Source organism: Gallus gallus, chromosome 2 (genome assembly GCF_016699485.2).
Source record: "Gallus gallus isolate bGalGal1 chromosome 2, bGalGal1.mat.broiler.GRCg7b, whole genome shotgun sequence".
In the NCBI taxonomy this organism is placed as follows: domain Eukaryota; kingdom Metazoa; phylum Chordata; class Aves; order Galliformes; family Phasianidae; genus Gallus; species Gallus gallus.
The window spans coordinates 40,224,562-40,250,040 of record NC_052533.1 but is presented as its reverse complement, the minus strand read 5'-3'; the positions used below and the strand labels follow the sequence as shown (position 1 = coordinate 40,250,040).

General features: G+C 40.4%; 1 protein-coding gene across 4 annotated transcripts in view; it reads right to left on the bottom strand.

Moving 5' to 3' along the window:
- The window catches only part of GPD1L (glycerol-3-phosphate dehydrogenase 1 like), a 64,976-nt gene that overhangs the window by 12,862 nt on the left and 26,635 nt on the right, over positions 1-25,479 (bottom strand). Inside the window, exons 1-8 of one of the 4 annotated variants that reach the window (XM_046937981.1) lie at positions 24,782-25,220; positions 19,522-19,699; positions 18,033-18,173; positions 14,107-14,245; positions 12,874-12,986; positions 6,690-6,923; positions 6,218-6,324; positions 85-3,073 (exon numbers count right to left, since the gene is read on the bottom strand). In XM_046937981.1, coding sequence (XP_046793937.1) covers positions 2,977-3,073; positions 6,218-6,324; positions 6,690-6,923; positions 12,874-12,986; positions 14,107-14,245; positions 18,033-18,173; positions 19,522-19,629 — 939 coding nt within the window. In that variant the 5' untranslated portion in view covers positions 19,630-19,699; positions 24,782-25,220 and the 3' untranslated portion in view covers positions 85-2,976. Of the gene's footprint in view, positions 1-84; positions 3,074-6,217; positions 6,325-6,689; positions 6,924-12,873; positions 12,987-14,106; positions 14,246-18,032; positions 18,174-19,521; positions 19,700-24,781; positions 25,221-25,479 lie in introns of those variants that run through there. The other 3 variants (XM_418763.8, XM_040696304.2, XM_025148023.3) reach the window with 3 other exon arrangements.

Below are 25,479 nucleotides of genomic sequence, written 5' to 3'. Positions count from 1 at the left end.
TCCATATCATTATGTACAAAAAGACTACATTCCACTTAGTAAAACAGTAATTACAAGCCATGTAAAATGAAATGAGAAGCCAAATTGATTGCCAAGACAAAATGTTTATTTGTACTAACTCCTCAAATGGGCATACATTCACAATCTTTAAACAAAACCAGTACATATGTCTAGGGCAAGTTGATAAATCATTAGAAGATAATGCCTTCCTTAGTAATTAATGCTCATAAATGAAGAATTAGTTACAAACTTACAGCCTTGTATGCAAAAATCTTACACAGGGGTTAATGTTTTCAGTAAGACTATTCCAATACTAGGAAAAAGAGTATATGTAGAACAAGATCCTGATTGTTCAGTACAAGTTTCACATCACGGTCTTTAATTAGAAGAAAACCTTAGTGGTGAAAAAATATCGAGTGCCAAAATGAATGCTCTCAAGCACTGAAAAGCAAATACGAACGGTAAAGTACCTACAGAAATTAAATGATGTTAGTTAATGAAATCTCAATTTTTGCCTGAAAAGAACGAGAATACCATTTACAGACTGGAGGAATGAGTTCCATAAAAAGCTTTCCTCTGGATGTGCCTTTTGAGTAGGCTTCTGTATAAAACCAGAACAATGAAGATGCTGAGGTTTCAGTGGAAGTAGTACTGGAATAAAGAAGTAATCTTAAAATATATATTAATTTACCACATTTAGCCCTTTATGTATCATACAAAATACTATTGTTCTACATCCTGCATGTAAAAAAATGTTTTTATATATATGTATATATACATATAAAGGCAAAGCCGACCAGCGTGGCATTAAAAAAAAACCAAAACACAACACAAAGCATAAGCAGACACACTGAAAGTTATGCAGTAATGAGGAGTGTATGCTTCATGTGTGCGTTAGTGTAACAGTGCTTCCAATCTTAAAACACCCTTTTAATTGTCTAAGCAGAGTGCTTTTTCCACATCTGCTCTACCAGTGATTTTCCCAATCACCGCAAATATCTGTTACTTAATTTCTTGCTATCTTTGCTGTATTTAGCACAAAACCAGAAATAAGGCAAAATAATCTTTCAGAACTCTGAATATCTGAGGACATTCACATCTTCCAAAAATTAATGTAAAATATTACTGGAGCACAAAAAATGGTACCCCTGAACTGAAGCATCCTTCTGTCTATACCAAGATGTCCAAATTGTATTCCAGAGTTATCCATGCATGCTTGGGGCATGCAGTAAGGACGACAATTACTCACAGGCATCCCTTTTGTCTTAGTATGTTCTGAATGACAACTCAAAGCTTCAGGATGGGCGTGTGCTCACAATTTCCGCTCTAAAATCACCACCAATGACAGAGAACAAGGTAATCAGTTCTGATACTGCTCAGAGGTTTGGAGTGGATATTCAGAGCTGATGGGCATTCTTGTGATTGGCTTCATGCTGAGTTCTGTAAAACTCGATTCTAACCTTCATCTTCCAGCTACAAGAGTGAAATCCACTCTTTATGTACCTAGCATGTACTGTACCAAAAAATTTACAGTTCAGTATACAAGGAAACTAAGACAGAAGATTGTGTTCACCTACCTTCTCTTGCATCAGCCTTCCTAAAAAACAAGCAAGCAAACAACCAAGAAAACCTCCAAAACTACTCCACAAAAATTACCTATTTTTTTTTTTCAGTAATAAATAAAATTAGCCTCCCTGATAATGCAAAAGTGCCTGAAAAAAATGAGTTGAAATATCTAGGGAATAAAAGACACAGATGCCTTTGCAAAGTTTTCAGGTCATAAGGACTTTATCCAGTACCCATTAAAGTTTTACCCAGTGAAAGAATAATTTCAGAATTCATCTCTCTGGTGATGCTGGTTCAGGACTGCAGTCCAGCTGATATATCAGTCGCTGGTAGGCACAGAAATGAATGCCATCAGCATAACGGTGTACAACCTTTTATAAAACTCAAGCATAAGCTACCAAGGAATTCCCTGAATACTCCTTGGAGCGTTGTGTGGTGTGCAGCACTTTGTAGCTGGTGTTTAAGCTGGAAAAACAGCGTGACAAATTCAGCAGTGGAATCTCCAAGAGTATCCTTCCCTACTCACCAAATCATACTAGTGAAGAATGACCACAGGCACAAGACTAAAACAAACCCTGGGCTCCAGGGTTCGGAACCCCCAGGTCAAAGTTACCCACTTGTTTTGGGGAATGGAATTGTTGAGGAGCCTAACAACTGGGAACATCACAGGAAAAACGCAGAAATACAAAAATGCGAGGATTAAAAAACAGAAGGGGAGCTAATGATCCCCCTCTAGCATATTCCCTTTAAAACAGTGTACATAAAAACTTTAAATTCAGTTATAAATTGGTTTCAAAATCGTCTGGCAGTTTTAAAGACTTTTATAAGTCATAATATTAATCACCAGAGTTCACTAGAAGGTCCCTGTAGCCCCTTGAATAACTATTACCGCTTCTTTATGCATCAATATTGCTTAAATTAATACAAACATGGAAAACATTAAAATCTCAATATGTATGCAGAAAAAAATACCAAGTTTTAAAAGAAAGACTCCTAACATTTCAAGGTTAAAGGCTTGATTCAGTCTCCATGAAAACTAGTGGGACTCTTCCCATAGCAACCAGTGGATTTTGGACTAGGCCTTAACAAGAGACAACATATTGTGTTTTACGTGATATAGGAACTCACACAAAGTACACTTTTGTATGGACTGTGTATGTAGTGCAACTTTTGCAGTGCGCTCTTTAGAACAGCTATATTTTAGCCAGTAAAACAAGTCACCAAGCCAACAACACTGCTTGCTATGTCAAACTAGGCAGTAAAAGTAAAACCAATACCCATTCAAAGACATTCATGTCATTACTGTTGCCTAGTGAGCAGCTTTGCAGGAAGCTTAATGATGCATCCACTTGAACTCGAACACAAATTTGAAAGGCAAAAAGCTGCATGAGTACAATGGCCTGATTGATTTTATATGTGCTCTGGATGACTTTGAAGGCAGGATATCATCTCTTTGACAGGCTTCCCTTCATAGCAGATTTGATATACAGCAGTGAATAGTGGAAACCTAAGGAAACAGGGTGGGGGAAAGCAAACGCAGTGTAAGATTATTCTGTAACATTTTCTTAAAGGAAAGAAGCAAAATGGAATGAGGAGAGGGAAGAGAGAGACCAAAAAATCAATTTCTTCTAGCATTTGTCAAGCACTCAAGGTGAACTGAAAAGTGCTGGATAAATACAGAACCTACATGCATCTCTACAATGAGTCACTCTCTCAGAAGCCTAGCTAGCTATAATGGAGCCTTCAACATTCATTATGTATGGCACAACTAGTAAGTTGGCTAACAAAACAAGAAGAAATAAAACCACATCTTTCTTTGATATTCTTACAGCCGTTCTGGCATGTCAGTTTTGCATTATAACTGAACAATAATGTGATAATACGCCACGAAGAGACACAAGAAGAAATCGAAGGTCAATTTTTTAATGATAGGAGTCCAAAATGAAATGTGGATTTTGAAACAGTTATCTCTTTCAGAATTTTTTTTTGGAGGGGCACATTGCCAACAAAGCACAAATTATTCAGATTATTTTTATAATTTGAAAGGAATTACAGCCAACAAACTTTACGTTTACTTGCTTCCCATCCCAGACAGTCAGAGCTGGACAAGTCCAATTTTCAGACACAGACTTGTGAATTTTAGGGGTAAATTATCTGTACAGCAAAATAAATGTGCCATTTCAAGGTGGCTGACAAAATTTTGACATACACACTATTATTTTGAGTTGTACTTTCTCCTTGAGAAAGTGGCTCCATCAGTAACTCCAAGGTTTTATCTGTATTGCCCAAAGGCAACTCAGATCAGAACTCCCAGCCAGTACTGGGCACTGTACATGCATGCCAATGTACTCTGCTATGATGTGTTATACTGAGCTAACTTTGGCATGACTGCATAGCCTGAACTAGACTCCCCAAAAGAAAAACAAAAGAAGTAATGAGCAACCCAATCAAGAGTACCACTATGGTAGGTACAGAATTGCTACTTGGATGAAGTATGCAAAAAGTAATGCAATATTTTGCATTACTGAGAAAAAGAAGTGGTAGCATGGACATGCTTGTGGATAGACTCCATTTTTTATGGCTCTTACTGAAGTGCTCAAATATGAAATGCTGCATTTTGAATTTACTGAAATATTTTCATGTCTCGCTGTGAAATGCACATCCATTTCTTTTGATTTATTTTCACGGAAAATAAGATGAAAATAGCTGCAATAGCAGAAAGTATTTCAAGTCAATCCAACTGACTGGGTTTTTGTTTTTACTTCATCAGTGGAACCAAAATTAGCAGAGAGTCACATAGCTGTTTGATACTGTTTAGGTTGTAAAGTCCTTACCAGGGAATATGCAGAATAAAATATGTGCAGGTTTTTGCATTTATTAAAAAGCCTCACTTGTTATTCAGTTTGTATGACATATTGGGCTGGGGGCTGCATTTGCTTTTAATATAACACAAGCACAGGCAATAAAATCAAATCTATTATGTCTATATGAGATAGCCACAAACATATTGTGCACCTTCTGGAACAAAAGCAAGTTTCACACAGCTTTAGAAACAGCACTGATGGTCATCAGAAGGCTTAGAGAAGGACCACTACTACAAAGCTCATCTTGCTACACAATTCTTGCTGTTTATCACAGAGAACATTACTCAGTTGTGCATGTCTGCCACACTTCACCCAGGGAATGAAGAATCAAGGCTGAGTGCAGGCTCGTGGCCAGCAAACTCCAAGCACATCTTATGTCTGAGTGCATTAAGAGGGTTAGTTCCAGCGCTACCGAAATGAGAAAACAAACTGCGCTGTAAATACCAACAGGCATCAACAATGCTACCGAGGCTCTTCTGCCGAACCTCATTGACTTTTCAGTATTTTTACGAAGCCTTGGGAGTCTATTTACAGGATGAGAATATGGAATTTTACTCTAGTGTCCTACCTCTTCACCTTGGAACCATGACTGTTTTGCTGTGTTTTGTGTTTTAAAGCAGCAACAAGCAAGTTCTTGAAAAAAACACTTCAAAAGTTGCTTTTAAAAGTCTTATTGAACGACATCTCTCATGAAGAACCAACATATATGTCGGTGCACCAGAAGACATAAGAACTGTCTGCTTTCATGTTTGTCACTAAAAACACTGTTCAAAAATTCATATAATGTGCTCTATTTGTTATAGGATATAACAGGAAAAAATATAAGAAAGGAAGAGGAAAAATAATCTAACAGTATCCTGTCTTATTTAAAGTATCATAAATAGTAGGGACCGAAGGCAATATTTAATTATTTTTTCTACAGTTAGCTTAATTACTATACACTGCAGAGACAGGCTTAGGTGCCTTACTCCCAAAGAGATGGTTAAAAAATAGTCAATTTAATATAGCTGCTCCATTAAAACTAGATTTTAAAAACTGTTTTGGAAAAACTAAAGACAAGGCCAGGTCTTCTGACTGGCAGTCATTTATGTTCTGATTTTGTATCATCTACCAACAGGAACAGATGGCAATAATGCAGCCCTTAATCTCATAAGGAGACAACTGTGTGTGGTTTTAGGAATCCTATATATGCTGACTCAAATTCAGATGAACAAGCCAGGACAACCTGCTTAATCTCATACAACAAAACTGACTTAGACAAGCTGATGGTAGGCTTCACCCTTGATCTGACAGGAAGTCAAATAAGGAAAAAAACTTCAGTATCTAAGCTAGAATCAATGTGGACAGATGCACATACTCTACTAAGCTATATGGATCCTTAAAAACAATGCTTCTCTTTTCAGAGATAAGCAATGAATTTACCACTATGAAAAGAGCTGCAGAGCCTCATTAAAAAGTCTCTTTAGGGAGCTCAGCTTTCATGTGTTTTATTCTTTTCACACATTAAAACACACTCTACTATATCTTCCTATGATAGGAGACAGTAATACATCCTGGTGTAAACAAAAGGGAATTCACAGATTTAGTATCGCAGTATTAGCTCTAGCAACAGTAATATTATTTTGAGGTTCCATTCGTTGTTTTCTGCATTTCAACTGAGGGTTAAGCCACTCTTATTACAGTGATTTGCTTTCGGCAAAACCTTCATGAAAAAAGGCCAAAAGCGTAAAAAGAGTTACGGAGATAAAAAGGTTCATGCAGAACTGACTTTATCTGTTCTTACTTACTTGTCCAGCATTCCTTTCTGCTTGAGGATGCGATACACCTCTGCAGATGTCTGTGGTCCCTGCAGTTTCTGACCATTTAACATTTCTTGCTCCAATTCTTCAATAGACTAAACAAGAGGAAGGGAGAGAAGAAGAGCTACGATAAAGTTTTTGTAAGCTTGATGACATTGTCTGGATAGAAGTAAAGATGTTACTGATGGTTTTCCCTTCCCAAAAGTAAACTTGAGCAAGTACACACATTCTCCTATATTCTTGTCTGTAAATGTTCTCCTTCCTACATCTGCATCTCCCACTGTCTTATCCCTCCAGCTCTTTTTTTTAAACACCTTCCCACTCATTCTATTCTTGTAACACTCAAAATGAGAGGAAAGAGAAGTACAGCTAACACATCTCAGAGAACCGTACCATTACTCCAACACACCAGGAGTGCTTAGTACTTGCAACAGTGGATTTCACCCAGTAAATAAGGTACCTTTCCAGTTTTAACAAATGCTTCTGCTACACGTCGATTCCGGCCACCGTAACACGTTGTGATGAGATCAGCAACTCCACAGCTTTCCAGGAAAGTGGCAGTAGACACCTGTCCTTTGCAAAAAATCCTGGCAAAGGCAATCATCTCCATTAGGCCAAGGCGAATAACAGCAGCTTTGGTATTGTCACCACAACGAAGGCCATCACAGAAACCAGCTCCTACTGCCACTATATTCTAGTAAGAAGAGAAAAAAACAAATGGGAAATGATTCAATCAGAATCCTAGAAGATGTGAAGGGACGAGAGTGCAGATGTCCTCAAGAACTGCAAATACTTTATTAATATAAGACATTATTATTATTATTATTATTATTATTATTATTATTATTTTAAGGTTTATGGGATACCTTTAAAAAAAAAAAAGACGTTAAGTCTTACATTAGTAAATTATTTCCAAGTATAAAAGCATAGTTAAAGCCCTGGGACAAGCTGCCCTGGAGGCTGTGAAGCTGTTTATATTGACTGTCTCTAAAAACATGCCACATTACACCCAAACGAGATTTTATCTAGATGAAGCTGTTCCTACCCTGAGGTGGAGGTGAAGATAGACTGACATCCCATGGCTCTCTACCCATAGTTTCTTCATGATTAAAGTAATCTGAGAAACTTTTATTGACTTTCGTACCGATATGCTAGGAGGCCAAATCCAGCCAAGCTAATTGCATTCAGTCCTTTTAAGTATATGGAGATCCCGTAACAATAGTAGTTAATAAAGGCTTCTCAGAAGTTTCATCACACAGGAAACCTTTCCTAAGCAAAAACTGCTGCCTTTTTCCTTAGATCTAGTGATCGCTTTCTACAAATAATGTACTGTTTTTTCATGATCAATCATCTGTATGATCAGCTTTTGTTTACAAACATAAAATAGAGATTAGTTCAGAGATGCTTGAGCAAAATCACTGCAAAAGCTATTTTTTGGCCTGTAAAGTAACAAGATCAAGTAACAGGAATCAGACTACCCATGCTTAGTTTGCCTTTACTAAGGAAATAAAAAAACAATGCTCCAAGGGAGATGGGATTCTAAAGACCTGATAAAGAAAACAAGGAAGCAATAGACATAGCACTATGTTTCTGCATGCAACAGCAATAACAGAGATCTCAACAGAAACTAGAGGACAACCAATATTACAGCACCTACTTTAGCTCCCAATACAGGAGACAAAAGCCTTTAACTGTTGCTGAAGTTAGAACAACAGTCAGAAATTGCTACTGTAAGCAACAAGCTGATGAACAGCCATTTTTGCTTCACTTTTTGGACTGTGAGAATGAAGAACTGCAGGTAGTTGCAGTCCTGTGTGCCCGATCACAGCTTCTCCCCTCTATCAAATGGATGACTTTGCTTTTTAAATACTAGCGAAGGTCTAAAGGCGGCCCTTACAAACTGCAAACAGAAATTTGGACATCAGATACGATAGCAACAACAGATTATCAGGCTTAATGCTGGTACTTGAGCTCATCTTGGCTTACATCTTGGCTGTGATCAGACATCTCTTCTAGAGCAACTTCCAATATTTGTTCACTTGGTGGCAAAGTGAGAGAAGTCAAAGCGGTATTTAAAAGGTTTTCAGACGGGATAACTCATTTAACTGGAATTCACATGGTCATGAAGTCTAAATGTTTAGCACAAAACCAAAGAAAAAATATTTTTGAACAACTTCTGGATGTTTTCCAGTACTTCTTGAATGCTCCCATAAGTGTAGCTTCCCCCCCACTCTGACGTTGCCTGTTTTGACTTTCTTTTCCACTTTGCAGCAGCCTACCTGATCATAAATTTCAGTGCAATTATTACCTACGGCATTTCGTTGCCTACTTCTGCCTTTTGCAACGCTTGCCCTTGGAGTAATGCAAATATTGTTTTAAGTAAATCTTACCATGACTAGCTACTTCTGAGGAGATGGTGTAGGGAGGAAGGAAAGCTGAGATTCTAGTTCTGAATCACTTAGCTCCTCTTTTGGACAATGCCCCTATTGTATATTCTTGCACACAGCTTGCAAATGAGGAAATAAGACAACTCCTTTTGCTCTTGAATACACACCCACACCTAGCAGATTGTTGCAACCTGGTCAACATAACCCTCAGACCACACTCATGAACTTATAAGCTCTACCATCTGGTTTCATTTAAATTCTTGAAGAATCTATGACAACTCCTTCCTGCCTACTATGAATTATGCCACACAGAAAGTTACACTTTACTGAAAAAGGAGCCTCTCCTTTTAAAAACAAAACAGCCTCAAAACTTGATCTTGTTTTGGACAGAAAGACGTCTAAGTCTCAAAACAGACAGCTTGTTACTTGAAACCTCTGGTGAGCTGAGTCTATTACAGAAAGATGCATAAGCAAAGCAGAAATTAACACACAAGATCCAAGTGGCACTAGCTCTATAGTAATCACCTGAGAAGCAGATTGTGTGTGTCATCAGCCTCCTATATGGCAAAACACACTGTATCTGATAAAGGTGAAGTGTACCAGCTCAGCAGTGTACCCAGTAAGTAATGACCATTTTAGCCTACAGACAAACCTGCTGCTCCAAAGCCTCAAAAATACCATCAGAACAAACCCAAAATGACTGCAATACAAAGTTCCTCTTGGACTGTGGGATTCACAGCTCTCAAAATCACTTCACGCTTGAGCAAATGTTTCCCCAAACTCGGCATTACAGCTTTTTCCATTAAAGCATGCATCCTATGAGCAAGATGCACAGGGTGCTTTCATACTGAATACGGTTTTAAGCTATTAAAATACTTTGCAGTAACAGCCGACTCGCTGGCTGGTCTCATACCCTGAAGCTTGCGTTAGCTGTTCTAGAAAGTGAGCGAGGCCTGGACTCAGTTATTTTATCACCAGGACACTGAAAGGAAACTCCAGAAAAAAAAACGTTGATGTCAGGCAGCATCCAGTGTTTTATAGAGTAAGTGAAAAAGTGTATCTTCTATTAGCACATGATCTGCTGCAAGCTAGAAGTCACAAATGCAACAGATGACCCAAGAAACATAGCTAACAAAATTACAGATGCTGCTGACACACAGCAGTGTGTGTCAGTGCTAAGAAATACCCAGCTTTCAGTCCTGCTCTGCTTACTCTAAGTTTGTGGGGTGCTCATGAAGACATTCTCAGAAGCTACTTCTGACCCTAATTAAATAGGTCATTAAAGGGCTATACAGATATTTTAATTCACCCGGGACATCGACTGTTCCTTGATGTAGCACCACAGCTCAGCAATGAATTTGTAGACGCCAGGAGGTCAAATAGAGACTCAACAAATTAAGGACAGTATCAGTAGGACTGTTAAAAGAGGCTCAGCACAAACTGTTTGCTTGCTCCTGGCAAACTTGAACATAAATCATGGATTTCATTTCCAACTAATCTCAGGAAAGCGTAATTACCACAGTCAACTTCTACAGTAGCTAGACTGACTATCCGACAAGATTGCCATAAACAAACATCACAGGAACACCTTTGTAAATGTTAATGCTGGACTACACACCCTGGTAAACAATAAATCACTTATACTTCTTTGCTTAAGGTTAAGTTGGAGCCTTAAGACTTAGAGAAAGACCTGGAGCTCTGCTGGGAAAGGCAACCACAGCCGTGGTTCTTTCTCCTTCCTGCAAGAATTGTCACCTACGCCTTGGTCCTTGTCCCAGTCACCTGTAAGTATTTCCTAGGAAGGCCCCACATTGTCTGGCAACTGGCAGCTAGAACCCGAGCATACCCTGCGGTTGAGCTGCCCATAAAGACATCCAGGCACTTTGAACTACCCACGTTTGAAACTGGTTCATTCCTGACCTCACTCCTTAGAAAAGGCTGCCAACTAAATGTGAAATGCGCTTCAGTTCTCAAAAGAAAAATTCCTCATAGCACACCTTCCAAGCACATCTTGTTCCTACAGCCAACAAGTTACTGTAGGCAGATGTTCCTCAGTATCATCGGATTTTGTAGAATGACTGCCATTATCAGTCTCTCAGCTGATGCAAGACTGCAGTTTCACTGTACCTATTTCTATACTTCAATACATCTCCATCTGCCCATTGTCAAAAAATATAAACACAGCGAACAAAGTGGATATTCAGTCTATATGTGCACAGATATAAATAGCAATAAAGCATGTGTTCATGATCACCCAGCTGCAATACCTATTATTACAGTCTGAATTTAAATATGCTTCAAAAGACAAATTTCAAACCTAAAATTATCATTATTGTGAGGGAAAGCTGAGCTCAGAGCACTCTCTATTATCCTTCTGTATTTTTTCTCCCAACCTTTAGGCAATCATCCACACCGAAATCTTCTTTGCTTGCAGAAATAGAGTGAGGTAAGCATTGACGTGCAACAAGAGGTAGCCTATGGTGCCAGATGAACCAAGAAAAGTCTCCTTTTCGCAAGCAGGTACATATGGAAAAATGCAGCAGCTGGAAGGATATGCTACTTCTTGCAGCGTGGCATTTCTCATTCATTAAATACCTGTACAGGAATTGCTTTTACTATTTCTGTATGAAAAAAAGTGAGTTTGGACAAGCATGTGCACCTGCTTGCTTCTGACTTCCAAAATGGAGTTTGCAGGGATGCTTCTGTCAGTCTGATGCAGTATCGCTATAGAAAAAGACCAGACCCTCTCTTTTCATGCCTGTCTCTTTACACAACACAGTACCGACATCTTCTGAAATAGGAATTTCTTCTTTCCATCAAGTTAAGTAATGCTAATTTTTATTATTTCTCATGAAGTAACTTTGCAAGTCTAATAAAGTAACTGTCAGTCAACAAAAGCTGCACTTGGGAGTTCATGCCTTTCAATCAGGTAGGAAATACCAAGATGAACTTGTTTTAAAATACCAGCTGTAACTCACTTTTTTCTTTAGTCACACCATGCACTTCTTTGGAAGTTTCAGCTCGCCTAACAAAATATACCACAGCCAACACCAAATGTCCAGAGCACATAAAATATATACAGCTTTTTAGAAATGCAACTACAGAGCTCAATCTGCAGGTTGCAAGATGAATAATGGAGCAGGAGGGAGTAACAAAACAAGCTTACGAAAAACCCACAAAGTTTGAGCTCAGCCCCTTTTCAGGTCAAGAAGGACAATTGATTTAAATTGTTCTGCAGTTCCAAAGAGATATTGGTCTGCTGCCTGTCTGGGACTTCTATAATGGAGTTTGAGTGCCTGCTGACTAACGGCTGAGCTAGTCCAGAGAATTTTCTAGAGGAAACAACTATCTGGGAATGAACTCACCTATTAAGCAAGAATTTAAGATAGTCAGAAAACACCAAGCTGAGCACATTTAAAAAATAAAAAATCTGTAGTGTTTGTTTTTTGGCTTATTTCATGGGTCTATGTGAAGGAATTTCTCTCCCACTAACCTGGCCTATCACCACAGCAGCAGTTTCAAGCAATGGCTGTGGAGCCACATTACAAACTCTACAAATGTTTCCATGACAGTTATCAGATAATGTGAACTATTGGCCAGGGTCCCAAGCTACTAATGCTTTCCCTTCATAAACGGCCTGTAAATTAACCTAGAAATATATCAGTATGTTTAAGCTAGCCTTTGCTTCCTGACAACATCAATTTTATTACCAAAAAATAAAATCCAGATAAGTAACTCTCCAAAACAGCTTTTTCTCCTATTCAAGTCATTTTTATATGTGGTCATACGCAAGAATTTTATGTGTTTTATGTCGACAAAGTGTAACACACAATAGAGCTCACATTACGTAAGCCAGTGGAGAGGAGAATATTTCACCCATCGGACATCAAGGATTAATACCGACTTCTCACTTTATTTTGGTGAATGCACCGCTGTATAACAAAGAAGTGAAGTAAGATGCATTTAGAAATATTTTCACCAGTTAGGTGAAATTAACACTTGTTTTGTGATTGCATATATGTGAAGTGAAAGATGGAGAAAGAGAACTTAAGAGATAGTGAGACAAGTGTCTAAAAGCCAACTCACTGAACATGCTGCTGCCTACTTTCACATCTGGCTCTTCAGGAAATGTTATGTAACAATTTTATACTTCATATAAAGTACAATAAGCTTGATTCTTTAAATAAAAATATCCACTTCTTTTTCTGCACGGATCACCATTCCATCTGTGCACAAACTGCAGCCTGTTAATCTTACCTTCAGAGCACCGCAGAGCTCAACGGTATCCGCATCATCTACTACAGTTATGCGGAAGTTTGGAGTCTGCAGGAGTTCTTTGAAGAGAAGGCCATTTTCCAAGATTTTGCTGCCTGTTGAGAGAGAAAGGAAGGATAAAAACCTCCAATTAATAATTGATTTGGGTATTATTTAGTCTTTCCTGCACAAGTTTGACTACTTAGAAGTAGAGATAAGGTTGTCATCCTAAACAGACTCCTTCACACTTAAAAGCTCTGTATGCTGAGTTTCTCTGGATTCATAATTCATTGTCTGCTCATCAAGACCTTCCAAATAATAATCCCATTAATTCTCTATACTCCCTTTTTTTCTTTGATCTTTCTCCTCAAAATAACAGTTAATAATAAAGCAAAGGTAAATTTGAAATACGGCAGGTGCCAGTTCTGCCTGTTATTTTAAGGCATTCGTTCTAGAAAAATACCTACTGATAAAGGCACATCAAGGATACTGTATAGACTAAGCATGTTGACATTCACAGCTGTTTATAAACATGGAAACGTAATGCAACCACTCAAAAAAATAAGTTAAAATACAGAACCATTAATAAGAAGTTAGAAAGCTAAAAAAGAAAAAAAGCACAAACCTGTACAAATAAACACAGAAAGAATAACATAAACTCTCTATTATATATGATCACATGTACGTGTATGCATGCACACATATGCTTATCCAGAGACTGTGACTGCAGAGGTTACAAACACCAAGACACCAACACAGAACAGAACCCATTCCTAGCTTTGGGATGAACTAATTACTCAGAGAACTCAAAAGACACTGACATCTACACCTAAAGAAGACATGTATATAGGTACCATCTGTGACCAATAACACCTGAGCTGGAATACAGAACATATAGGCATTTATATATATCAAGCCATGCAGATCCAAGAAAAGTCATAAGCATAGCAATAAAATAAAGCAGTTTGGTAAGTGGAGGGTGATCAAAAATGCACTTGGCATTTCATGTGCTAAGGTCAAACTCTTGTGAGACATGTTAAAATTGCACTCATCTCTCCCACTAGTTCCAGTATTCTCCCAGTAGTTTTGGACATGTAAACATTCTAGGAAATTTAACATTAAAATCAGAAGGATCCCAGAGCTTCTGATGCTGAAAACAATGAAATTTGAGCTATTTGGCGTGCACCTGTGAGGAGAGGAACATACTAGCAATACTGTTATTACTTGGGACATTACCTATTGTGGTTTCACAGAATTTCTCTGCTGCCACTTCATTGGCAATGTTTGCTCCCATCAGCACACTGATGTCTATTCCCATCTTCTCTCGAATAATGTCAGAGATCAGTTTCAGTCCCTCTGGGCCTTCATCTATTCCCTGCAGCCAACATTAAATGCAATTACTAAAGAGGCATTCATTAGACACGGTAGAGAAGAAAGCACAGCACAGTTATTCTTGTCCATGGGCAGTGTACCCAGGCCTGTCCTGATAGAGACTAAAGATGAAGAACTTCCTGCTTTGCTGCCATACCAGTAAAACTCCTGCTACTGCAACTTGTCCAAGCACCTTAAGAGTTAGGACAAAACTGCCAACAGGGGGATGATGGTAACATTGTTATTCCCATGTTCAATAACAGTTCTGACTCTCAGAAGTGCTGAACTCACCGGTCTTTTCCAATCTTACTAATTCTATGACCTTCAGCTCCGTTCAGAATCTCAGCTGGTTATTGCTATATCCCCACTAAAAATAGTGAAGTGTCACTGATGCACCACTTGTGAATCAGGCCTGCACTTGGATCTGGAAGTGTACCCCAACTCACAAACAGCATCTCACTGACACGTTCTGTTTAGAGGTACCTGAACTGAAACATCAGAGACTGATTCCCTCCTATATAACACCAACAGCAGTTCACTCATAGAAATGCATTTTAATCAACTTAAGAATACTGCAAATGAAACAGCAGTTCACAGATATGAAGAAAGCTGAACAACTCAGAATACTTTAACTTCTAAGGATATTTTTGATTGGCATTTATAAAGCACTCTTCACAAAAGGTGGAAGTGGAGGGAGAAACAGGACTTTAGAAAAGATCACCCTAGAGATCAATGCTGCAATGGAGAACACAATCTGGTACCCTGAATTGCTTGAATCATAAACACAAAGTAAGACCACTTTATCTACAAAAATCATCTTCTCCTACTTTACAGAATGAGATAAGAGACTCTTCTTGAGCTCTTAGGACAGGGGCATGGCAGACTACTGAAATGGTCCTTCCTTCCTACAGTATGAAAGTGTTATTCAGTACTATTTCTTAATGTTGGGAAGGCATGGTAACTTTTAATTTTATGCCTTAAGGCAAAAAGGCAGCGTGATCCACTACTACTTCAAGATATACACACACACGCAGACACACACACACATATATCTGGACGTTGTCAGTAGTGGCATTTCAGACATGCAGCATTTTGCATGTTCACAGACCAGAGGTAACAGTCCTTGCAAAACATCATACAACCAAGAGACGATGAAATGCCAACATTAACAACAGCCAACAGAACAACAGCCAACAGTGCTTGCATTTCTGCGTTATTTTTTCAAGCACTTAATGCACACTCTGCTTTCTCATCTTTTACGAGCCATACAAAAAAGAATTTGAAAGCAAGCAGACACATAAATATTGCATTTTCCCCTAAGAGTACCAAGATGTTCCCATGAGGTAACTGCAAGGCCTATCCCCCATCCTCCTAGCAAATAAAAATAGGTAGAAAAACATACGCACGTTGGGAACAGCTCCAAAAATGTAAATGTGTACACAACAATTATTCATCCACGCAGAAGCTGATGAAAGAGGCTTGGGTGCCAAAACCCAGCTTTGCTATGAAAGAAATGCAACTTCTGACAAAGTCGAGGAATGCTGCACCTGTTTCTTGAAGAGCCAAGTCCAACACAGAATGACAGACAGCAGGAGGAAAACCAAACACTCCCCACCCCAAACCAAGGGCAGCAATGATCCCCAGGCAATGCAAGTCCAGTTCTGTGGTCTCACCCATTGGTCCTAATGCCTGCCAATGCAATTCCGGAGGCCTGAGTACAGATGGATGAAAATGAGCTCAATGCTGAGGCTGCCTGAGGAGGCTTCAAGTGCTCCCTGATCCCAGCTCCCTGCTGAGCTGCACCCTGTATTGTGTATGATTCAGGTTTCATTCATCTGCACAATCACTGGTTAGGTTTTCATAGATACCGCTTATCAATACTCATGTAAAGCAAGACGTCTGAATGGGAACACAGATTAACTAACAGACATACGCCTTTATTTCCCAAAGACTCCATTTTATCATAAGACATTAGGCTTTGCTTGAAAATTTGACTGTTAAAAAAAGGAGAAAAATAAAGCAAAGAAAGACAGAAGATGACACACTGCTAATTTGCTAAGCAACTTAGAAAGCAAAGAAACAAGAGGTCCCACTAGTGACATTTTTCAGAGAACGGCACTTTAACTGTCAAAGTTAACACAAACCTCTTTAATTGCATTATCTGTGAGGTGAGCATAATGAGACTGCTAAAATATGACCTTGATGAAAACAGCATGCACAAAGAAGCTGCAAAAGTATGGGAAAGAGCGCCTTCCTGCCTCTATTATTAGTTTCCATGTTGCATTCTACTTCTACCCTCTCTTCTTAAATGGTACTTTTAATGATGCAGTTATAGCTTTTGATAAAAGCTAACATGTTTCACTTTCTCCTGAAAAAGAACCAACCTGAGAGACCTCACACCATTTCTTCCTCAAAAAGCACCTACTGGCGCAACATCTCTATAAGACAGTGGAAATGTGCCCAGTAAGCAATTCTGCCATGCATGGCAGGTGTCATTATTTTACCTACACTAGGGCAAGTAGGGTTATGTACCCTCTTCCCCTATTTCTTTTTTTTTAACACAGCCCTTAATCAACACTCCATTAAGGCACTTGTAACCAATACTCTGAGCAGCACTCCCAAGGGAATGCAGGCTCAAGTTCTGATTTCAGATACGCTGACATAAATCCTCATCTACCCCACCAGTGCAATCAGAGTCGTTTCCAGCATTAAGGATATAAGAACCTAAATCACATTTCGCCAACTATAGAAGAATAAAGATTATCTTGAGCTTACAGAAGAAAGAGGCATAAACTGACGACTTCAAAGCAATGTAAGTTTTATACCTTCAGGGCATCTAAGATAGCTGTGTGGTTTGGGTGCTGTGCATTCAGCTCTTTTAATGCTGCTTCATTTTATCCTTCTACCATATGGAAAGCTTTGCCATAAAATGCAGCAAGTGCACTCAGGAAGCATTACTTTTTCATACCTCTCCGTAATAAATCAAGTCAGCACTAACAAAGTAACACATATTTGATGGGTTTAGTCAAACTAAAGACAAGCTTGTGGACAGCAGTCACAGGGTCTTTTTGTACTTTTCTTTTCCTTCTTTTTTCTTTTTGAACCACAGATCCTTAAATGATCCATAAATTGATCGTTTGCCAGAAATGGCAGCAGACAAGGGAATACGTGCTGAGAAAATGGTCTACCCTCAACTAAGTGGAAAGCACTCTGGATAACCTCAGAGAAACTAAAAAAAAAAAAACCACAACACAAAACAAGAGAAGAAGCATTTAAAACTTCTCCTATCACCAAAACTACGAAGCCTCTAATGAAACACTTACTTCCTACACCTCAGCCCCACTCCAAGTTCCCACATCTGAACAATCCTTTTGGGCCATGCTGAACAATCTCTGTTGCTGCAACATAATCTATGATATGAACAAGAGCTCAGTCACACAAAATTCTCCCAGCAGTTCTTAAAATGATTAACTCAGTGTGTGGGATGAGCATTAACAATCGAAGCATTATGCTTGTGCTCTGCTCTCCATCTAATGATGCATTTGGAAACAACAAATAACAGACTGCAAAGCTTGATGGTGCAAAACATATTCCTCTCCCCTTTCTTTTCAAGTCTTGTGAACGGTCTCATTTTCTTCAACCACTAACGACTGAGACAAATTCCAGTCTTGCATCTCAAAATGGAACAATCTAGTGAGTAGCACAGAGTTTTCCTATCAAATTCCAAACAATCTTGTTTTAGAAAATCCCACAACATATTATCTATTCTTTATGCACAGTATTTGTTATACCTTTATCAGAGTTATACCGAGAGCTTTCTTGGGTACTCGTCCTGTGATTTCATCGCAGACCTTATGAATGAACTGATGAGGAACGACAAAAACCAACAGGTCTGCATCCTGTACAGCTTCATTAAGGTTCGGGACAGCAACCTATGTAAGCAGGGGAAAGAAAGGCCACATAACTTCTTAAAATTAACACTATGCACAAATGTTCTTCGGTTAGTAAAAGCACATTTGGGTCTTATACAGAATGCTACAAATTACTGAGCTTCATAATTGTAAATAATAATAACATAAGCATCCCAGAAAAGCGAAAGAATTGAGGTTTTCAGATAAGCTATTACATGTCTTGAAAGAAGGATCTTCACAGCCACCAGCATGGTTAGTGTAAAAAATATTCAAAGTGCACCATAACATTCAAGCAAGTATTTTGACTCAGAAAATCTAAAATAAGAAGCTGTCTTCTCTTTGACAAAATGATCCGAATTTTTGATACATTACTGCATGGTGAAAACTTGTTTCCTTAATTAGTTCCTTGACCAATTAAATTGACCCAGTCCTCTTATATGCTCTAGTTTATATTCCCTTTCTCTGCACTCATAGACTGTGTTTACTCTTTACACAGGTACTTTGAAAACACTTTATGGACTCCATTTTTCTTAACGCTTGATGACCATCACAAAATAACACAAAGATTTAAATCTAGGAAGAAGTTTAACCCACAGGTAAAGAAGAACAAATGTGAATGAGCAGGTAGGGGACAGGAGAAACATCATGTTTGCTGTTAAAGGCTAGCAGAATGGGACTGTTAAGACAAAAAAAACACACAAACAACAAAACCCTGCAACTGATGGCAATTCATGTTTTTCCTGCTCAAAATCTTTACTGAACTGCCAGCTGCTGCAGTCTCTTCCTATAATGTTTCTGGGGCAAGATTCCCCAGCAAGCCACCCACTGGCATGTTATACCAACGCAGAGTGGCTGTAGCGTTCTACTGTCCTGCCCTGGCTGTGCTGCATCTAGCACGCTCATCCAACTGCACATAGCAACTGAGAATCAGATGAACCCCAAGTGGCTTGCAGAAATAACCTAGTTCTCATCCTGAAGGTTCAGAATACTCTAAATCCCTTCAATTCTAATTGACCAGCCACTTCCCTTCAAAAGCTGAGGCCAAATTTTTTTTGTGTTGAGTATGGTTAGAGCCATTAATCTTGCCCTCATTTTCAATTTACTTCCACACAGAAAAACTGTAGTAACACAAAGAAAATAATAGCAAGGCAAAAAAAAAAAAAAAGAAAAAAAGTACAAAAGTACAGTATGTTGGATTTACCTGTAATTGAATTTGTGCAAGTCTCTGATCTCAGTAGTTAAAAAGTACGTAGTTTGAAATATTATAAAACCTAACAATGTTAGCAAAATAAATTTCTATTTCCATTCACAGCGTGAGTGATATTCCCTCTGCTCTGTAAATATATCAAATTTAGCTTCCGTGCCTTACCACATTATCTGGCAGCTTGTATCCAGGGAGATATTTTACATTTTCATGTTCATTATTTATTATATCTGTCAGTTTTCTCCCATTAATATTCTCCTCGAAGACCCACATCTTCACTGTGGAAGCAAACTTTTGCAATTTTTTTACATTATTGCCTATTATTTTGGCAACCGCAGAACCCCTGCAGGAAAGAAAACAAAACACAAATATTTAAAAAAAAAAATTAAAAAGGAAAAAAAAAAAAAAAAGATATTGCCCAAGAAAAAGAGATTATTTAAAATAAACAGAAGCTCGTGGGTTATTGGACCAATTACTACTCAGCGTTTCTGACCCGGTACGGCAAGTGGAAAATACACCAGTTATTCACACCTGCTGCTTTCACTCAAACAAACGTATCTAGAGTACAAAGGACAGAAGCATTTGTTTGCTTACTGGCTATGCAGTGGGAGTTTGGGTTACCGTATTTCCACAAATCAAATAGATTATATCTTCAATGCAGTGGTAAAGGTGGCATATTAAATTTTTAAAACGAGATCAGTTTCACCTTTCAGAAATGGCATTTTTTCTTTGCTAAGATGACCTATTCTTCAATTTCTGTAGAATACTGACGTGCACTTAAAGCCAAGAAGCATTTCTATTTTGCATAATTTATAAGATTTATGGCCACCCTGCCTATCTCACAGAATTTAGTTATTGCAACGGCATCTTCTGCATTTGCAGGCAGACAATTCTATCACTGATCTCCCCAAGAAAAGCACACGATGAAACCTGTAGGATGATGATCATCTTTACTGCTCAAATCTCTATGGAACCATTAAATTAATCAGAATTACTGAGCAATACATGTGATGTGGAATAAACACAACCTTTTCTTCTACTCCTAACCTGAATGCTGTATGGAATTAAAAGATACGGTGTTATGAAGCCTGTTTCTCTAGCTTGCTCCCCTGAGACAAGAAGGCGGCTTCATAATCACAGATAACATACATGGGAGTGAAAAAAAAAAACAACAAAAAACTAGAAAGATGCAACAAAAATACAGAGTGACAGGTCTGAGGCTTCCCAGATCTGCAGATTTCCTCATCTCTTTCATGGCTGGCAGCTGTGCCCACAGTGAGGGGTTGGAACTGGATGATCTTTGAGGTCCCTTCCAACTTAAAGTCATCCTATGATCCTACGATTCTATGATCTCTCACTCTATTTAAACTTCTGATACTGTGACTTCCTAGAGCTTGGTGTTGGGGTGGTGAAGTGGGGAGGAATAGCACACTTTATTAGAAGGTATAAACACCTTCACTTTACAAATCCAGTTATACACAACCTCCTGTGTTTGCTCAGCGCAGAGCAGAGGAGCTGAGGGGAGGCCTCATGGCGGCTGCGGCTCCTCACAGGGAGCGGAGGGGCAGCGCTGAGCTCTGCTCTGTGTGACAGCGACAGGGCCCGAGGGAACGGCATGGAGCTGTGTCAGGGGAGGGGCAGCTGGGGGTGAGGGACGGGGGCTGCACCAGAGGGCGGTGGGCATGGAACGGGCTGCCCAGGGCAGTGGGCACGGCCCCAGGGGCCGGAGCTCAGGGAGCGTTTGGACAGCGCTCTCAGACACTGGGTTTGGGTTTTGGGTGGTGCTGCATGGAGGGGGGGTTGGACTCTCTGATCCTTATGGGTCCCTTCCAACTCAGGACATTCTGTGATTCTTCCCTAAATTTATTTTGAGCATCACTTGTAATAAACTCATAGGTAGTAAGCGATCCAAATAGATTCATTCTGCCCTAAGAGCTTTTAATAAGGAACAACTCATTGTTTTATATTAAAAATGTGTGCTACTGCAGGCCCATGGTGGGAGAAAAAAATACTCCACCCGAGGTAAACCCTCCTCAGGCAAACCACAAAACTGCACCTGAAAAGACTGGGACATGTCTTTCTAACAGCACATCACACACCAGCGAGCCCCTTGGGTTCAGGTGGCCCTTACTGAGCTCTCACACCGGGTCCAATGCTCACAGGGAACGCTCCCTGCAATGGTAGACAGCTCACCAGCCTCAGCCTCCAGGCTGCAGACCCCACATTGAGAGCGACGCTCCACACAGCACAGGTGTGTGTGTGTGTCACAGAAAGCGGGTTGAGTCCCGTGACCAAGAGTAAACTATGACAGACTTCTCTATAAAGCCTGGATCCTGGTAAGTCACTGTCTTCAGTTCTGAACTTCCATACACACTGCATGTTTGATGTTGATAAAGACAGAAATAACCAATTCAGCAACTGCCCAACTGGGATTTTCAGTTTGCCAGTGCAGTGTTCAACAGCACGTGCTTCTTCATCAAGACATTAATTCTATCATAACGTAACACTTGAAACATCTTAGCTGCCTTTTTTAATACCACAATCTACGGCTACAAGAAAATTGAAGATTTGTCTGGTTCCTGAATTCAACAATGTTCTTCTGTCTGACTGCTGTGGTTCCCCATTTCCTGTTCTGTTGCAACAACTGCTGTACCAGAGAGCTTAGCAAGGTCAAACAGCTGACTCCAAGATGGCTTAAGGTGGAATGCCAGCTCCCCACACCTGTTAACCCAACAGACAAGCCTGTATTCTCTTCTACGTCCTACCACTCCCTAGTATGTACTCTGGAGTCACTACTGGCATTTCTGGCTTGTCTTGTAGTGCACTCCTGACACATCACAAGGCAGAGGAACTCCAACTCCTGCCAATTTATTCCTAATAATAGTAGATCTAGCATGAGCTAGGTTGAAATCCTGGTGCCTACATCTGACCAGTGACACAAAAATATCCGCAATGAAAGAAGCCCTCACAAAGCTTAGCCTGATGTGCTCCAGCTGTTGGGTAATGCTGTTCAAGTAATGCAACAGTTCTCTTCCCTGCAACCAGTAGCGAGGGCAGCCCCAAGCTCAATCCCATACACTTCTTATTTAACACTTTTAAAGACCTGTCTGAAGCTCACTGAACAGGACCATACACTTTGTCTCCTGCCCTTCACTATCAGTATTGTTGCTGTTCTAATTTCTTCACATCGTTTTAAAAGTTCAAAACTAAATCCAGAAACTCCTAGACTTGCCCCGTTATCATCACTAGTGGAGGACACAATATGCAAACACACATCATATCATTAGCCCTACCACTTTTTCCTAAAAATAAATCTCCTCAGTTAAACCATAAGTTTTATCTCCGGCCTTTCTGCAGCGAGCTCCCAGCCATACGAATCCTTCTGTCCCAGTACATGCACCTACCTTTCCAAACCCTACAGTCCATGCTCAAATTAGGCAAGTTGATCAACTAAGGGCTGGCTCCAGCAAATGGCACAGGCATAAATTCTGGTCCCACAGCCTTTGCTAACCTGTCCTGAAAGCACAATCGAATAAGAAGGCTACAATACGTGTCAGAAGCAGTGCTTGTGGTATTCTAACTGAATCTGGCCACCGTTCTTGAACTCTGGGGCTCCAAGGCACATATATTCCCAAGGTGTACTCTCTTTGCTTTCAAGCAAGGGTTTATTATTTATTACTATTATTATTTTGTAAGGATTCTAATTCAATCACTTATCTTTTGGCTGAACAACTACAAATGGACAAAGAGAAAAATGCACAACTCCTGCTCTTCTGCACCTTTTTTAAGCCATCTGTCTGGATCCAGGATCTCATACAAGATGTCAGAGACCCTGCCAAGCTAACTGCATCATTAAGGTGACCTTCCCCAGGCACACCAGCCAAATAAGTTTGGAAGCCGTTTGTCACCCAAGGTGATTAGTTCTGACCTGCCACTGTTGTGCCAACCTCTCTTCGTATTTTTTTCCATCCCAGATATAGGTGAAAGGGCTGTGAGAAAGCAAAGGCATTCACTCCTACAGTTACTTGCAGGACAAGATTATCTCACGGAGATTCACAAAAAACCTCCAGTCTCCAAATTGCGGAGCTCAGCCCAGTTCAACTACATACATGTTTACACTTCAGTCAGGCACACTCCTGTTAGGTCTGTTTTATAAATATAACACCCCAAAATATCAATAATAAAACACATGCAAGTGCTTTAATTTCCTTCTATTTCCTTGCATTTGATCATTAAACATTTCCATTTTAGGACCACAGGCTCCATCCTTCCACAGGATCCACTATGAAACAAACTCACAAAAGGATTTGTAGATATTACCTGCTAGCTATAGCCCCATATGTATATACTTTGTTTTCACCTGACTGGATCTGTTTAATAACGTCAAAAGCGTCTAATGAGATGGATGTTTGAGTGGCGAAATAACCACATCTGCAGTGCCTGCAGTCAAATAATCTACGGAACTTTGTGCTAGATTTCAAGTGTGGAAGAATGGCAACAACGAAAGATATGTCAAACCACACAACTCCTTTTGACATAAACTGCAACGCACAACACAGAACCATAGAATCATTAACGTTGGAAAAGATCTCTAAGATCATCCAGTCCAACCATCCACACCTACCAGCAATATTGCTCACTAACCCATGTCCCTTAGCATCACAACTCTTGAACACCTCCAGGAACGGCGACTCCACCACTTCCCAGGGCAGCCCGTTCTAGACAGCCCTAAATCAAACAGCTACATTTTAGTTATCTTCTGCTTTCTATTATCATCTTGCAGTTCACCGTACAGCCAGCAAGAGGAAAGCTGTGCTGAAACTTCTGTCATTCCCTCAAAAACCCATAATAATGAAAAACAAGAGTTTTGCAGTCACTAATTTTTCTGAATTATGCAAAACCACAGCAAAGTCCATGTCAAGGGATGGGCAACAAGCCTGAGATCGCCTCCACAAGCATCACGTTTTGTTCAGCAAACTGTAGGATCTTGCTCTTTGGAAAACTGAACTTCTGTGAAGTTAGATTTAAAATTGAAAAAAACAAAGCAACAAAACAAAACCAGAATGTGACCAGAAATAACATATCCCTAGCATTATTAATTAAAGTGGCAAACTGTGAAGACACTCATATAACGCGTTGTACTTATTCATTGCAAATAGCGATCCAGAGTAAAACTGGTGCTTGGGAATGATAAATGGAGGGAAGGAGACAAAGAAGGATCATAAACACCACGTTCTCCTGAGGGAAATAGTGTGTCTGTTGCTTTCAGCAAACATAACGTGTGCCTCTCGCTGCTGGACGGAAGCGGACCGTTGCAGAAGTTAGCAGCGCTACCAACTACGCGCAGCATCCTGAACGCCTACGTCACCTGACATCGGACAAATCACACAACAAATGCCAGGTTAAAAATATCCCAAAGTAGCACCTTCACTGAAGGGTCGAGAACACAGAAACAACGATCCGCAGCTTCTTCCTCCGTTCACTTCAGGGAAGCACCTCGGAGAGGGAGCGTGGCGGGGCGAGCCCCTCTCAGCAGCCCAGACGCCCACCACAGCCACTGCCCCTCCTGCAGCCGCCGCGGGGTCTCACCGGCCCCAGATTCCCCCCCCCACCCCCCTCCCCGGCGCCACCCTTGCGGGCAGCCGAGCCCTGCGGTGCGGGCCGGAGCACCGTGCTGTGCGGCCAGTGACAGCAGGCCCGGGCGGGGCCGGCGCTGGGGAGGCTCGGCGGGGGCCGGCGCTGCGGTCCCCTCAGGGCGGTACTCACCAGTTCCCCGAGCCCACGATGCACACCCTGAGGGGCGCCCCGGAGAGCGCCATGGCAGCGCCGCCCGCGCCCCGCCAATGGCCGCGGCGAAGGGCTCCGTGAGGCGGTGACTTCGCGCTCCTCCGCCTCCGCCGTCAGCGGTTCCTCTCACCTCCCTCCGTCCCTGCGGCTTGCTGGGAAGTGTAGTTCCGCCCCGTGCCTGCCTCGCATCGCTCATCCCCTCCTCCTTGCCGGCTCTGTGGAGGGGCCCGGCGGGATGCTGCCATCCCAGGCGCTGCGAGTAACCGGGGGCCTGGAAGTCTGGAAGTCGCACTGGCACTTTGCCCTGTTCTTGTGGTCAGAGTTTATCGTTCAACT